Here is a 15,097-nt window from a genome sequence, read left to right as displayed (position 1 = left end):
AAGGCGTAGCTATGGGCACACGCATGGGCCCCAGCTACGCCTGCCTCTTTGTCGGGTACGTCGAACAATCCTTGTTCAATAAGTACCAGGGCCCCATCCCCGACCTCTACCTCCGTTGCATCGACGACTGCTTTGGTGCCACCTCCTGCACCCACACACAACTGACTGATTTCATCCACTTCACCACCAACTACCATCCGGCACTCAAATACACCTGGACTATTTCCGACACTTCCCTACCATTCCTTGACCTCACTATCTCCATCGCAGGTGATAGACTTCTGACCGACATCCACTATAAACCTACTGACTCCCATGGCTATCTGGACTACACTTCTTCCCACCCTGCTTCCTGTAAGGACTCCATCCCCTACTCCCAATTCCTCCGTCTACGCCGCATCTGCTCTCAGGATGAGGCGTTCCACACCAGTGCATCTGAAATGTCCTAATTCTTCAGGGAACGGGGGTTCCCCTCCTCCACCATAGATGAGGCTCGCACCAGGGTCTCTTCCATACCCCACAACACTGCTCTCTCTCCCCATCTCCGCACTCGCAACAAGGGCAGAGTCCCCCTAGTCCTCACCTTTCACCCCACCAGCCGTCACATACAACAAGTAATCCTCCGTCAGTTTCGCCACCTCCAACGTGACCCCACCACTCGCCACATCCCATATCCCCCCATGTCTGCCTTCCGCAAAGACCGCTCCCTCCGTAACTCCCTTGTCAATTCTTCCCTTCCCTCCCGTACCACCCCCTCCCCGGGCACTTTCCGTTGCAACCGCAAGAGATGCAACACCTGTCCCTTTACCTCCCCCCTCGACTCCATTCAAGGACCCAAGCAGTCGTTCCAGGTGCGACAGAGGTTCACCTGCATCTCCTCCAACCTCATCTATTGCATCCGCTGCTCTAGATGTCAGCTGATCTATATCGGTGAGACTAAGTGGAGGCTTGGCGATCGTTTCGCCGAACACCTCCGCTCGGTCCGCAATAACCAAGCTGACCTCCCGGTGGCTCAGCACTTCAACTTCCCCCCCCCCCATTCCGTATCCGACCTCTGTCCTGGGTCTCCTCCATGGCCAGAGCGAGCAACACCGGAAATTGGAGGAACAGCACCTCATATTCCGCTTGGGCAGTCTGCATCCTGGGGGCATGAACATTGAATTCTCCCAATTTTGTTAGCCCTTGCTGTCTTCCCCCCTTCCTATTTCTCCCTCAGCCCTCGGGCTGTCTCCTCCCCTCATTTTTCCTTTCTTCTCCCCGCCACCCCCTACCAGTCTGAAGAAGGGTTTCGGCACGAAACGTTTCCTATTTCCTTCGCTCCATAGATGCTGCTGCACCCGCTGAGTTTCTCCAGCATTTTTGTGGACATGGGGAGGAGTTGGAGGACCAGGGGCTGAGCTGGGAGGACCAGGGGAAGAGTTGGGAGGACCAGGGGCTGGGGCTGGGAGGACCAGGGGCTGGGAGGACCAGGGGAGGGGCTGGGAGGACCAGGGGCTGGGGCTGGGAGGACCAGGTGAGGGGCTGGGAGGACCAGGGGCTGGGGCTGGGAGGACCAGGGGAGGGGCTGGGAGGACCAGGGGCTGGGGCTGGGAGGACCAGGGGAGGAGTTGGGAGGACCAGGGGAGGAGTTGGAGGGGAGGACCAGGGGAGGAGTTGGAGGGCCAGGGGCTGGGGCTGGGCGCCATGGCGGATTCGTGGGCCGCAGCGTCTAATGGCGCCTCTGCTTCTGGCGGCAGCAGCGGGCAGGAGGAGGAGGACGATGATGAGGAAGAAGGAGCCGAGGAGGAGGAGGATGACGATGGCGGCCCAGACCCTGGGCCCGGGCGGGGAGGTGAAGCCTGGGGCCCCGGGCCGGCAGCTGCCCAGCCCGACAGCGAGCAGGAGGCGCTGCTGCAGCAGCTGCGGCGGACGGCCAGCTTCTACTCGGACTGTCTGACAGCCAGCGCCGGGCAGGAGGTGAGAGAGAGCCGCCAGCGCCCGCACATCATCTTCACCAGGGCTGCAACTCCCTCCCTCTTCACCCCCCCCCCCCTCCCCTCTCTCCCCTCTCCTCCCCCCCTCTCTCCCTCTCCCCTCTCCTCTCTCCCTCTCTCCTCTTTCTCCCCCCCTCCCTCCTGGAAACTCTGCTGCTTTAGTTGTGGCAGTATTCAGGAAAACCCTGAGTCTGCACGATTCAGGAAACCCCTCGTCTAGCTCCCTCAGGACATACACTAAAAGCCACACAGCGTGGAAACAGACCCTTCAGCCCAACTTGCCCACACAAGTGGGTGTATGACACAAACTGCCTGAGGAGGTAGTTGAGGCTGGGAATACCCCGACGTTTAAGAAACAGTTAGACAGGTACATGGATAGGACAGGTTTGGAGCAAGCTCAGGCAGAAGGGACTAGTGTAGCTGGGACATGTGGGCAGGTTGGGCCGAAGGGCCTGTTGCCACACTATCATTCTATGACCGGCCAACATGTCCCATCTGCACTACTCCCACCTGCCCGCAATTGGCCCATGTCCCTTCAAACCTGTAGGGTCTCAACCCGAAACGTCCCCCATTCCTTTCTCCAGAGATGCTGTCTGACCCGCTGAGTTAACTCCAGCTTTTTGTGTCTATCTTTGGTTCAAACCAGCATCTGCGGTTCTTTCCTACATGTTGGGGTTATTAGAGTCATACAGCACGGAACAGGCCCTTTAGCACAACTTCCCCACACCGCCCCATCTACACTAGCCCCACCTGATTGTGCTGAATATGATGCCAAGACCAACTCTTATCTACCTGCCCATAATCCATATCCCTCCATTCGCTGCATTTCCATGTGCCAATCCCAAAGTCTCTTCAATGGCACTTTCGTATCTGCCTCCACCATCAGCCCCAGCAGCTCGTTCTCGGAACTCACCAATCTTAGAAACATTAAAAATAGAGCAGGAGTAGGCCCTTCAAGCTAGCCCCGCCATTCAATATAATCATGGCTGATCATTCAAAATCAGTACCCTGTTTTTGCTTTCTCCCCACATCCCTTGGTTCCATTAGGCCTAGGAGCTAAATCTAACTCTCTTGAATACATCCAGTGAATTGGCCTCCACTGCCTTCTGTGGCAGAGAATTCCACAGATGCACAACTCTCTGAGTGACAATGTTTTTCCTTTTAAGAATAAGGGGGGAACCATTTAGAACGGAGACAAGGAAGCACTTTTTCTCACAGAAAGTTGTGAGTCCGTGGAATTCTCTGCCTCAGAGGGCGATGGAGGCTGGTTCTCTGGATACTTTCAAGAGAGAGCTAGATAGGGCTCTTAAAAATAGCGGAGTGAGAGATTATGGGGAGAATGCAGGACGGGATACTGATTGGGGGTGATCTGCCATGATCACATTGAATGGCGGTGCTGGCCATTTAATCTTATTGTCTTATCTCAGTCCTAAATGGCCTGCCCCTTATTCTTAAACTATGACTCTTGGTTCTGGACTTCCCAAACATTGGGAACATTGTTGCTGCATCTAGCCTGTCCAATCCCTTAGGAATTTTTATTGTTTCTATAAGTTCTCCTCTCACAATTGCCACACTCATCTCCTTTAAACCTTGCCCGTCTCACCTATGCCCTCTTATCCTTGACATTTCCACACAGGGGTAAAAGGTTCTGACAGTCCACTCTATCAATGCCCCTCTTCTGTTTTTAATAAATGTTTTTCCTCTTTCTATTGTTCAATGCTTGACATCCATCAATGGTCGAATCCTCAAAATCTCTCAGTTTATTTATAAGGGTTCATAAGCTGTAGGAGCAGAATCAGACAATTTGGCGCATCAAGCCAACTTCGCCATTCAATCGTGGCTGATCTATCTTTCCCTCTCAACTGCATTATCCTGCTTTCACCCCATAACCCCTGACACCATTACTAATTAAGAACCAAACATTCTCTACCTTAAATATACACAATGCCATGACCTCCACAGCCTTCTGTGGCAATGAATCCCACAGATTCACCACCCTCTGACTAAAGAGGCACTGTGCTGGTCTCACTCCAAATTGTACCTCACTTTCAAGACAGTACAGCTGTCCAAAGAAGGGTCCCGATCCGAAACGTCCCTCATCCATATTTTCTAGAGATGCTGCCTGACCCGCTGAGTTACTCCAGCACTTTGTGTCCTTGAGTGTAGCTCAGTTTGTTTTTGAGTTACAGATTCAGGAATTGGATATTTGCTTGGAAGAAATGCTTACCAGAGTGGATGAATTCTGTGGGATGTTGGAGATGGTAAGTAGTGTAAACATCCTTATTTTTGCTCTTCATGTGTGGGGCTTTTGATACAGAATCTTCTATTATGCCACGCATATTCTCCATGACCATTGTCCATATTGCTCCATAATTTGTGTTGCAGCTACCATATAAAAAGTGAGATTGCTTACACATTTTTCCGGTGGCGGAGCTGGTAGAGCTGCTGCCTCACAGAGCCAGATGTTCGACCCCGACCTCGGGTCCTGTGTGCGTGAAGTTTGCACGTTCTCCCTGTGACCGTGTGGGTTTACTCCGGGTGCTCCGGTTTCCTCCCGCATCCCAAAGATCTGCGGGTTTGTAGGTTAGTTGGCTTCGGCAATGTGAGGGGAGTGGATAAGAAAGTGAGATAAAATAGAAGCAGTTTGAAAGGGTGATTGATGGACTCAGTGGGCTAAAGGGCCTGTTTCCTTGCTGAATCGCTAAACCAAGAAACACAGTGGATGTGGCCTGGATGAAGTGGATGTGGAGAAGATGTTTTTCACTAATGGGAGAGTCCAGAACCAGAGGTCAGACTCAGAATTAAAGGACGTTCCTTTAGGAAGGAGATGAGGAGGAGTTTCTTTAATCATAGGATCTGTGGAATTCTTTGCCATAGAAGGCTGTGGAGGCCAGGTCAATGGATATTTTTAAAACAGATAGATAAATTCTTGATTAGTACGGGTGTCGGGTTATGGGGAGAAGGGGTTGAGAGGGAAAGATAGATCAGCCAGGATTGAATGGCGGAGTAGACGATGGGCCGAATGGCCTAATTCTGCTCCTATCACTTATGAAGAGATAATGCCTCATCCCAAGTCTAACTGAAATATGATTCACATTCACCTCAAAGATAGATGGACTTGATGGGCAGACATTACCAGGACTAGAAACTTATGAATTGTTAGTTGGAGTTTTGTAGCCTTCTTGAACAACGTGATAACATGTTATGTGTAAGAAAGAACTGCAGGTGCTGGTTTAAATCAAAGGTAGACACAAAATGCTGGAGTAACTCAGTGGGACAGGCAGCATTTCTGGAGAGAGGGAATGGGTGACGTTTCGGATCGAGACCCTTCTTCTGATAACATGTTATGCTGTTGAAATTTGTTCTAACCTTTAGTAATGCAGGATTTGTAATGCTATAAACGTTCTTTCCTGTTGTAGATTCGAAATGATTCTTCTCAGATTATGAATGAAAATATCCCTGAAATCCATGCCAAAGCAGATGAAATGAAGCACATGTACAAAAAGATTGATAAACTCGAGGTGAGCAGTTAACTGTTAATCGAAGTGTATCCTCTCTTTGTAGAAAAGGTCTCATTCTGCCAAAGGTAGAGTTGCTTCCAGCGCCACAAACCCAGGTTCAATTCTCACTACAGCTGCTTGCCTGTACGGAGTTTGTACGTTCTCCCCGTGACATGCATGTGCTTTCCCCCGGGAACTCCGGTTTCCTCGCACACTCCAAAGAGGCACAGGTTTGTAGGTTAATTGGCTTGGTAAAATTGTAAATTGTCCCTAGTGTGTGTAGGATAGTGCTAGTGTACGGGGATCGCTGGTCGGCACAGACTCGGGCCGAAGGGCCTGTTTCAGCACTGTATCTAAACTAAACTTAAATTATGTATAATATATTAAATAAGAATGCTTATAGGGAACCAATGTCTACATTTCCATTACATTCATTCCTCTGGTTTCAAAATTCACAATTCTTCAATGCTTTTGTCTCACACCTACTGTACATTTCTACCCTTTGACCAACCATCAGCATATTAATTCCCCCACTCCCTGCCCCCCTCTCCTGTATCCACCCGTTACTTGCCTGGCTTTGTCCTGCCCTTCATCCCTTCCAGCTTTCTTCCCCAAACCCTCTACCCGCCACGATTAGTCTGAAGTAGGGTCCCGACCTGAAACATCACCTATCTGTGTTCTCTAAGACCACAGACATAGAGACACAATTAGTATATTCTCCAGAGATGCTGCCTGACCCGCTGAGTCTCGACCCGAAACGTCACCCATTCCTTCTCTTCAGAGAGGCTGCCTGTCCCGCTGAGTTACACCAGCATTTTGTGTCTGTCTGACGTATCACTTGCCTGGCTTAGTCCTGCCCCTCCCAGCTTTCTTCCCCATCCCCTCCATCCACCACAATCAGTCTGAAGAAGGGTCCCGACCCGAAACGTCACCAATCCATGATCTCCAGAGATGTTGCCTGACCCGCTGAGTTACTCCAGCATTTTGTGTCTTTTAATCCCATTGCAACCTTGACTTTGTAAACTTCCATTTAAGATCAGTTGAAGATTAGAAACGATATTCTGACTGTCCGCCTTATTTATTCCTCATAGCTTTACATAGTTCTATCAGGTCTCCCCTCAACCTCCAGCATTCCAGAGAAAAGAATCCAAGTTTGTCACAGAGTAATGGTCACACAGCGTGGAACCAGGCCGTCCGTCCCAACTTGCCCACACCAACTTGCCCACAACTTGTCCCTTCCCACCCAAACCACCACCTCCCCAGGTACTTTCCCTTGCAACCGCAGGAGATGCAACACCTCTCCCTTTACCTCCCCCCTCGACTCCATCCAAGGACCCAAACAGTCTTTCCAGGTGAGGCAGAGGTTCACTTGTACCTCCTCCAACCTCCACTGTTCCAGGTGTCAACTTCTCTACATCGGCGAGACCAAGAGCAGGCTCGGCAATCGTTTCGCTGAACACCTCCGCTCAGGTTTAACCTACCTGATCTCCCGGTGGCTCAGCACTTCAACTCCCCCTTCCCATTCCCAATCGGACCTTTCTGTCCTGGGCCGCCTCCATTGTCAGAGTGAGGCCCAGTACAAATTGGAGGAGCACCTCGTTTCACTTGGGTAGTTTACACCCCAGCCACATGAACATTGACTTCTCTAACTTCAGATAGTCTTTGCTTTCTCTCTCCATCCCCTCCCCATTCCCAGTTCTCCAACTATTCTTACTGTCTCCAACTACATTCTATCTTTGTCCCGCCCCCTCCCCTGATATCAGTCTGAAGGGTCTCAACCCGAAACGTCGCCCATTCCATCTCTCCAGAAATGCTGCCTCACCCGCTGAGTTACTCCAGCATTTGGTGTCTACCTTCGATTTAAACCAGCATCTGCAGTTCTTTCTTACACATGTCCCATCTACACGTCCCACTTGCCTGCGTTTGGCCAATATCCCTCAAACCTGTCCTATCCATGTACCTGTCTAATTGTTAAATGTTGCGACAGTACCTGCCTCAACTATCTCCTCTGGCAGCTTGTTCCATACACGCACCACCTTTGTGTGGAAAATGTTACCCCTCAGGTTCCTATTAAATCTTTCTTCCCCCCCCCACCTTATACCTATGTTCTCTGGATCTCGTTTCCCCTACTCTGGGCAAGAGACTTTGTGTGTCTACCCAATATATTCCTCTCATGATTTTGTACACCTCTATAAGATCACCCCTATCCAACCTCTCCTTGCAGCTAATGCCCCCCTAATGCAGGGATCTATTCTGATAAACCTCCTCTGCACCCTTTCCGAAGCCTCCGTAGCCTTTCTGAATTATTACTTTAAGGCTGCCATTGAGTTTGTTTCAAATGCCTATCCATAAGAAATATTCCGGGCTGTCACTGCATATTATATATTTTGTTTTAATCTTCCTTATTGCCAATTATCTTTAATCCGTGTGCCGCTTCTGCCAATTAAAAGTGCTTCATTTAATGTACCATGGAAGGAGAAATGCTTCAGATTTTTAATATGGTCATATGATGTAGGACAGAGTTCACTGGATAACGTGCTGTGTCTCTGAGCCAGAATGGTGGGGGTTTGAGTGCAGTGAATCCACCCAAAATCTAGACTGGGTTCCTGGTGCGGCTCTGGGGAAACGGGGGGATTGGCCTTGCACTGTAGAACTATCCTATCATCCTGGCTGTGTGCTCTAGACATCCATGCTTCTGTGTTTTTTTTAATTTGCCCCACATATCTCCATTAAACTTTGTCCCTCGAATCAATAATGCAGCGTGGAAACAGGCCCTCCAGCCCAACTTGCCCACATCGGGCAGCATGTCCCATCTACAGTAGTCCACATGCCTACGTTTGGTCCTTATCCCTCTAAACCTGTCCTATCCATGTACCTGTATAAATGTTTCTTGACCATTGCTACCTTCTCTGCCAGCTTGTTCCATACACCCACCACCCTTTGTGTGGAAAAAGTTCTCACATAATCCTCACAACATGTTCGCCACCTCCAACGGGACCCCACGACTGGCCACATCTTCCCACCTCCACCCCTTTCTGCTTTCTGCAGAGACCGTTCCCTCTGCAACTCCCTGGTCAACTCGTCCCTTCCCACACAAACCATCAAGTGCTTTACCCTGCAACTGCAAGAGATGCAACACCCCCTTTACCTCCTCCCTCGACTCCATCCAAAGACCCCGACAGTCTTTCCAGGTGAGGCAGAGGTTCACTTGCACCTCCTCCAACCTCATCTACTGTATCCGCTGTTCCAGGTGTCAACTCCTGTATATCGGCGAGACCAAGCGCGGGCTCGGCGATCGTTTCGCTGAACACCTCCGCTCAGTTCGCTTAGACCCCCCTGAGGGGCCTGTTGCCGCGCTGTATCTCTAAAGCAAAGTATAAACAGAGGAAGGCTTTCACACAATGTAGCATGGAATGCCACTCCTACATTCAAGCTCATCTATTTTTTCAGCAGTTCAACTTCTTTTCAAGGAAGAATTAACAAGATGCAATCTTTTGAAAATGTAGATATTTAATTTCAGGCTTCATAAATGTCCAATGGAATTTTCAGGCCTTTGTTAAGCTGGTTGGTCAGAACTTATCGACGCTGGATGACCAAGTAACACAGGCTGAAGCGCAGTTCGGGACCTTTCCCAGTGCGTTTAGAAAAATGTTGCAGTCGTTCAGTCCTTCGACATTCTTTAATGTGAGTAATGTGTTTGACAATGCGCTTTTTTAAGTTTTGTGGCTGTTGTAGCAACTGTTTTTATTTGTTTGAAGTAGCCTCAATCGCAATTTCCCTAAATAGGTCATAAGATCATAAGGAATTGGCGAAGAATTAGGCCATTTGGCCCATCAAGTTTACTCTGCCATTCAATCATAGCTGATCTATCTCTCCCTCCTAACCCCATTCTCTCGCCTTCTCCCCATAATCTCTGACACCCATACTGATCAAGAATCTATCTATCTCTGCCTTAAATATATCCACTGACTTGGCCTCCACAGCATTCTGTGGCAAAGAAATCCACAGATTCACCACCTTCCGACTGAAGAAATTTCTCATCTCCTTCCTAAAAGAACGTCCTTTAATTCTGACACTATAATCTCTAGTCCTAGACTCTCCAACTAGTGGAAGCATCCCCTCCACATCCACTCTATCCAAGCCTTTCGTTATTCGGTATGTTTCAATGAGGTCCCCCTACAGGCCCAGTGCCGACAAACGCTCATCGTAGGTTAACCTGCTCATTCCTGGGATCATTCTTGTAAACATCCTGGCAAATAGCTGGCAGACTCCAAATCTTTAGTGTCGTAACGTCAGACTGAAATAGGCCCTTTGCCCCAGCATCGGACTATCTTTGATCGGACTTTACTGGCTTTATCTTGCACTAAATGGTGGCGATAGAGTTGCTGCCTCACAGCGCCAGAGACACAGGTTTGATCTGACCACGGGTGCTGTCCGTACGGAGTTTAGTACGTTCTCCCCGTGACCTGCGTGGGTTTTCTCCGATATCTTCGGTTTCCTCCCATGCGCCAAAGACGCACAGGTTTGTAGGTTAATTGGCTTGGTATGAATGTAAATTATCCCATGTGTGTGTAGGATAGTGTGAGTGTGCGGGGATCGCTGGTCGGTGTGGACTCAGTGAGCCGAAAGGCCTGTTTCAGCACTGTATCTCAAAACTAAACTAACCATTATTCACATTATTCCCTTTATCATGTATCTGTTCACTGTGAATGGCTCGATTGTAATCATGTATTGTCTTTTCTGTGACTGGTTAGCGCGCAACAAAAGCTTTTCACTGTACCTCAGTAGTCGTGTCAATAAACTAAACTCAAACTTGTCCATGTTGATCAAGCCGTCTTCCTCAACTAGTACCATTAGCCTGCATTTGGTTTACATGGCCCATCACAATGCTGAGAACCATATTCGTCATTCTGTATCATCCCCATTGCTCTTTGTGATAGAGTCGCACATCGTGGAAACAGGCATTTCGGCCCAACTTGCCCACTTCGCCAACATGCCCCGTCTACACTAGTCCCACCAGCCTGCATTTGTCCCGTATCCCTCTATCTGGCTCGTGTCCTATCCACATACCTGTCTAAATGTTTCTTAAACGTAGCGATAGTGTATTCTACTTGAGTTTGAATGGATTCTATTTATGTTGGGTACATCTGATCTGTTAGGATAGCATGCAAAACACAGCTTTTCACTGTACCTCGTGCAATAATAAACCTAAATTCATCAGGTAAACAAAGATACTGACCTCACATCTACCTCACTGGTGACCGTTGAACTATTTTTAATCAGGCTTTATCTGACTTCAGTGTCATATCTTTAAATGTTGTGCCCTTTATCTTTGCACTGTGGATGGTTTAATTGTATTCATGTGATAGCTGAATGGATAGCAAATTGGCTCCATGGAAGGAAGCAGAGGGTGATGGTGGAAGGTTGTTTCTCAGACTGGAGGCCTGTGACTAGTGGTGTGCCACAGGGTTTGGTGCTGGGCCCGTTACTGTTTGTCATCTACATCAATGATTTGGATGAGAACATACAGGGCAAGATGAGCAAGTTTGCTGATGATACAAAAGCTAGTGGTTTTGCAGACAGTGAAGATGGTTGTGAACGATTGCAGCAGGATCTGGATCGATTGGCCAGGTGGGCAGAGGAATGGTTGATGGAATTTAATACAGAGAAGTGTGAGGTGTTGCATTTTGGGACGTCGAACAAGGGCAGGACCTACACAGTAAATGGTAGGCCTCTGGGTAGTGTTGTAGAGCAGAGGGATCTAGGAGTACAGGTGCATGGTTCCTGAAGGTTGAGTTACAGGTAGATAAGGTGGTCAAAAAGGCTTTTGGCACTTTGGCCTTCATCAGTCAAAGTATTGAGTATAGAAGTTGGGAGGTCATGTTGCAGTTGTATAAGACGTTGGTGAGACTGCCTTTAGAATATTGTGTCCAGTTCTGGGCACCATGTAATTGGAAAGATATGGTCAAACTTGAAAGGGTTCAGAAAAGATTTACGAGGATGTTGCCAGGGCTAGAGGGTGCGGGCTATAGGGAGAGGTTGAGTAGGCTGGGTCTCTATTCCATGGAGCGCAGGAGGATGAGGGGAGATTTTATAGAGATATACAAAATCATGAGAGGAATAGATCGGGTAGATACACAGAGTCTTTTACTCATAGGGGAATCGAGGAACAGAGGACATAGGTTCAAGGTGAAGGGGAAAAGATTTAATAGAAATCAGAGGGGTAACCTTTTTACACAGAGGGTGATGGGTGTATGGAACAAGCTGCCAGATAAGGTAGTTGAGGCTGGGACTATCCCATAATTTAAGAAACAGTTGGACAGGTACATGGACAGGTTTGGAGGGTCATGGACCAAGCGCAGGCAACTGGGACATTGTTGGCCGGTGTGCGGGAGTTGGGCCGAAGGGGCTGTTTCCACACTGTATCGCTCTATGACTCTAATACAATTCAATTGACTGGATAGCATGCAAACAAAAGCTTTTCAATACATACCTATTTGCATGCCATCCAAGCAGGTCAGATACGATCAGGCCAAACATGAATACAATAGGTAAAGGGGAAGATACAGAGTGCAGAATATAGTTCATGTTCCTCTGTCAAAGGAGCAGAATTTGGTCATTCAGCCCATCAGGCCTACTCCGTCATTTAATCATGGCTGATTTATCTTTCACCCACAACCCCATTCTCCTGCCTTCTCCCTGTAACCTTTGACACAATTACTAATCAAGAATCTGTCAATCTCTGCTTTAAAAAGACTTGGATTCCTTTGAATTCCACAGATTCACCACACTCTGACTCAAGAAATCCTCCTCATCTCATTTCTAAAGGTATATTCTTTCACTGATAGTTCATAGCATTGTGCAAGCCAGAATCTACCAAAAATTAATTGAGGTACAAAACTGGTGCCTAAATACATGCACTGTTGTAGAATTTAGACTTTTATACTTAGTTTAGTTTATTGTCATGTGTACAGGTACAGTGAAAGGCTGATGATGCAAAGGTACAGACTTTAGAGATACAGCGTTCAAATCGTCCCTTTGGCCCACGGAGTCCGTGCTCATCAGCGATCACCCCGTACACCAGCACTACCCCATACACTAGGAACAATTTACAAGTTTTTACAGAAGCCAATTAACCTGCAAACCTGCACGTCTTTGGAGTGTGGGAGGAACCCGGAGAAAACCCACGCAGGTCACGAGGAGAACGTACAAACTCCGTGCAAACAGCGCCCGTAGTCGGGATCGGACCCAGGTCTCTACCGCTGCTCCACTGCGCAGTCCTTGTTTGGGAGGGGAAGGAGATGCTTAATTCCCGTAACAAGAGTGAATGATCTTGGCTGGTATTGAAGACTTAAAAGAGCGTGATGTACAGCGATGCAAAATACGGAGGGGCATCTGATCCTATTTACTCTACTTTTCCCTCGTAGAAATCATCCTCGCCAAAGAAGCAACAGCAAAAGTTTGAGATTGCGCCTCTCTTCCGGGCGGAAGATTATTTCCCTGCGGAGAATCCAGAGGAGCACGAATGACAATGCTGAGATAATCGCGGCAGAATAGAAGGGCTTCCATTGTTTGAGCCGTGAAGGATGCACTTAATCAGAGCGTTGCCGACATTTTCGAACCAGTGTTGAAACAAATCTTGTCTTCCTTTTTGAATCTTCCAAAAATTACTTGAGGTAAAACTCTTGCCTAAACACATGCACTGTTGAATGATTACTTTAGACTGATTTTGGATGGTTGTGTACACTTTAATGATTGTCATAAGTTCTAGGAGCAGAATCAGGCCATTCGGCCCATCAAATCCACTCCGCCATTTAACCATGGCTGATTTATCTTTCCCACTCAACCCCATTCTCCTGCCATCTGTCAATCTCCGCCTTAAAAATATCCATTGACTTGGTCTCCACAACGTTCTGCGGCAATACAATTCAAAAATTCACCACCCTCCGACTAAAGAAATTCCTTCTCATCTCCTTTCTAAAGGTGCAAACAGCAAACCTGTGTGTTTAACTTTTTGCAATGATTTGGTCCTTGTTTGAGTCTGAATTTGTTCCTAGCAGTGCATCATATCCTAAGCCATAATTTTTGCACTTTTATGATCCTTCACTATAATATATAACAACGTTTTCAAAATTTGCTACTTTGTTTAATTATATTAACTTTCGAGGCAGAAATTTCAAATTTGCTAAGTTAAAATGTTTTTGTTAAATTTTATATTACTATTATTGTACTAATGACTGTATTGGGCACTGGATTTTGAAATTCTTTTTGCTTTGAAAAATATTAAAATGCCTTTCAGTATTGTAATTTTTAATTCCTGTGCTGCATCTGGTTGGTATGGTACGGGATAGAATGCATCTCGAAACACATCTGAAAGGAAGTCAGGATTCTCCAGAACGTCGGTGGTCGAGGGGAGATTTGATAGAAGTATATAAAAATTATGAGAGGCATAGATAGAGTGGACAGTCAGAACCTTCCCCCCCCCCCCCAGGGTAGTAATGTCCAATACCAGGGGGTCTAAGGTGAGAGGGGGAAAGTTGAAGTTCATAAGTTCTAGGAGCAGAATTAGGCCGTGCAGCCCATCAAGTCTACTCCGCCATTCAATCATGGCTGATCTATCTCTCCCTCTCAACACCATTCTCCGGCCTTCCCACGCCGCCCCCCCCCCCCCCTCCCCATAACCTGCTGACACTTACTAATCAAGAAATCAGTTAGATAAGTGTACAGATACACGATAAAGAGAATAACGTTTAGCGCAAGCTGAAGTCCAGGAAGGTTCGATCAATGGTAGTCCCAAGCCCTGCTGCATCTTCAGCCACCCTGCCAGGGAACATTATAATGCTGCAGAAATGTGGAACCGCAGATGCTGGTTTACCAAAAAAAGAGACAAACGTGCTGTAGTAAATTTGCAGGTCATCTCTGGAGAAGATGGATAGGTGACTGTTGGCTTGAGAGATATGGTGCCCCGAGTCTGTGCCGACCAGCGATCAATCTGTCCACCAGCACCACCCTACACACACTAGGACAATTTTTACCAAAGCCAATTAACCTACAAACCTGTGTGTCTTTAGAGCGTGGGAGGAAACCGAAGCACCCGGAGAAAACCCACGCGGTCGTTGGGAGAACGTACAAACTCCGTACATAGAGCACCCATAGTTGGGATTAAAGTCGGGTCTCTGGAGCTGTTGTTCGGGGTTCGATCCTCACCACGGATGCTGTTTACGGAGGGGGGGGGGGGGGGTGGAGTGGATGGGAGGGAACCGACGCCCCTGCCATTTCTCTCCTTCCCTGCCTCATCCCACATCCAGACTTGCACCTATTTCTCCCTTGCCCCTCGACCCACATTCCTTCCTCTGGCTTCACAATTCGCAACTCTTCAATCCTTTTGTCTCCCACCTTCTGTTTTAATCGCTTTGTTCCAACCACCTGTCTATCAAACAGCCTCCTCGCCTGCATTACCCTGTCACGCCTTCGTCCTCTCACCCAACTTTACTCTTTCTCCCCCTTCCCTCCTCCCAATCAGCCCAGAGAAGGGTCCCCATCCGAAAAGTCTCCTATCCATGTCGTCCAGAAATTGCCTCCTGAGTTACTCCAGCACTTTGTGACCACAATACTGCATCTGCA

The 15,097-nt window shown here is 48.0% G+C and overlaps 1 protein-coding gene across 4 annotated transcripts; it reads left to right on the top strand.

The window, feature by feature from the left end:
• The first annotated feature begins 1,551 nt into the window (after window positions 1-1,551).
• LOC116967490 (biogenesis of lysosome-related organelles complex 1 subunit 4-like) lies at window positions 1,552-13,780 on the top strand. Of its 4 annotated transcripts, XM_033014103.1 has the most exons (5): window positions 1,552-1,956; window positions 4,163-4,234; window positions 5,393-5,494; window positions 9,023-9,157; window positions 12,901-13,780. In XM_033014103.1, exons 1-5 carry the CDS (start codon window positions 1,684-1,686, stop codon window positions 13,000-13,002), a joined length of 684 nt encoding a protein of 227 aa, XP_032869994.1. In that variant the 5' UTR covers window positions 1,552-1,683; the 3' UTR covers window positions 13,003-13,780. The 4 variants fall into 4 exon arrangements, with proteins under 4 accessions (XP_032869994.1, XP_032870002.1, XP_032870014.1 ...); XM_033014111.1 differs by lacking the exon at window positions 4,163-4,234 and having other exon boundaries at window positions 1,641-1,956; XM_033014123.1 differs by lacking the exon at window positions 9,023-9,157 and having other exon boundaries at window positions 1,641-1,956.
• The last annotated feature ends 1,317 nt before the right edge of the window (window positions 13,781-15,097 follow it).

This window comes from Amblyraja radiata, chromosome 2 (genome assembly GCF_010909765.2).
Source record: "Amblyraja radiata isolate CabotCenter1 chromosome 2, sAmbRad1.1.pri, whole genome shotgun sequence".
Classification (NCBI taxonomy): domain Eukaryota; kingdom Metazoa; phylum Chordata; class Chondrichthyes; order Rajiformes; family Rajidae; genus Amblyraja; species Amblyraja radiata.
Note: the sequence above shows the minus strand (reverse complement) of the source record. Positions and strands in the feature narration are given on the sequence as shown.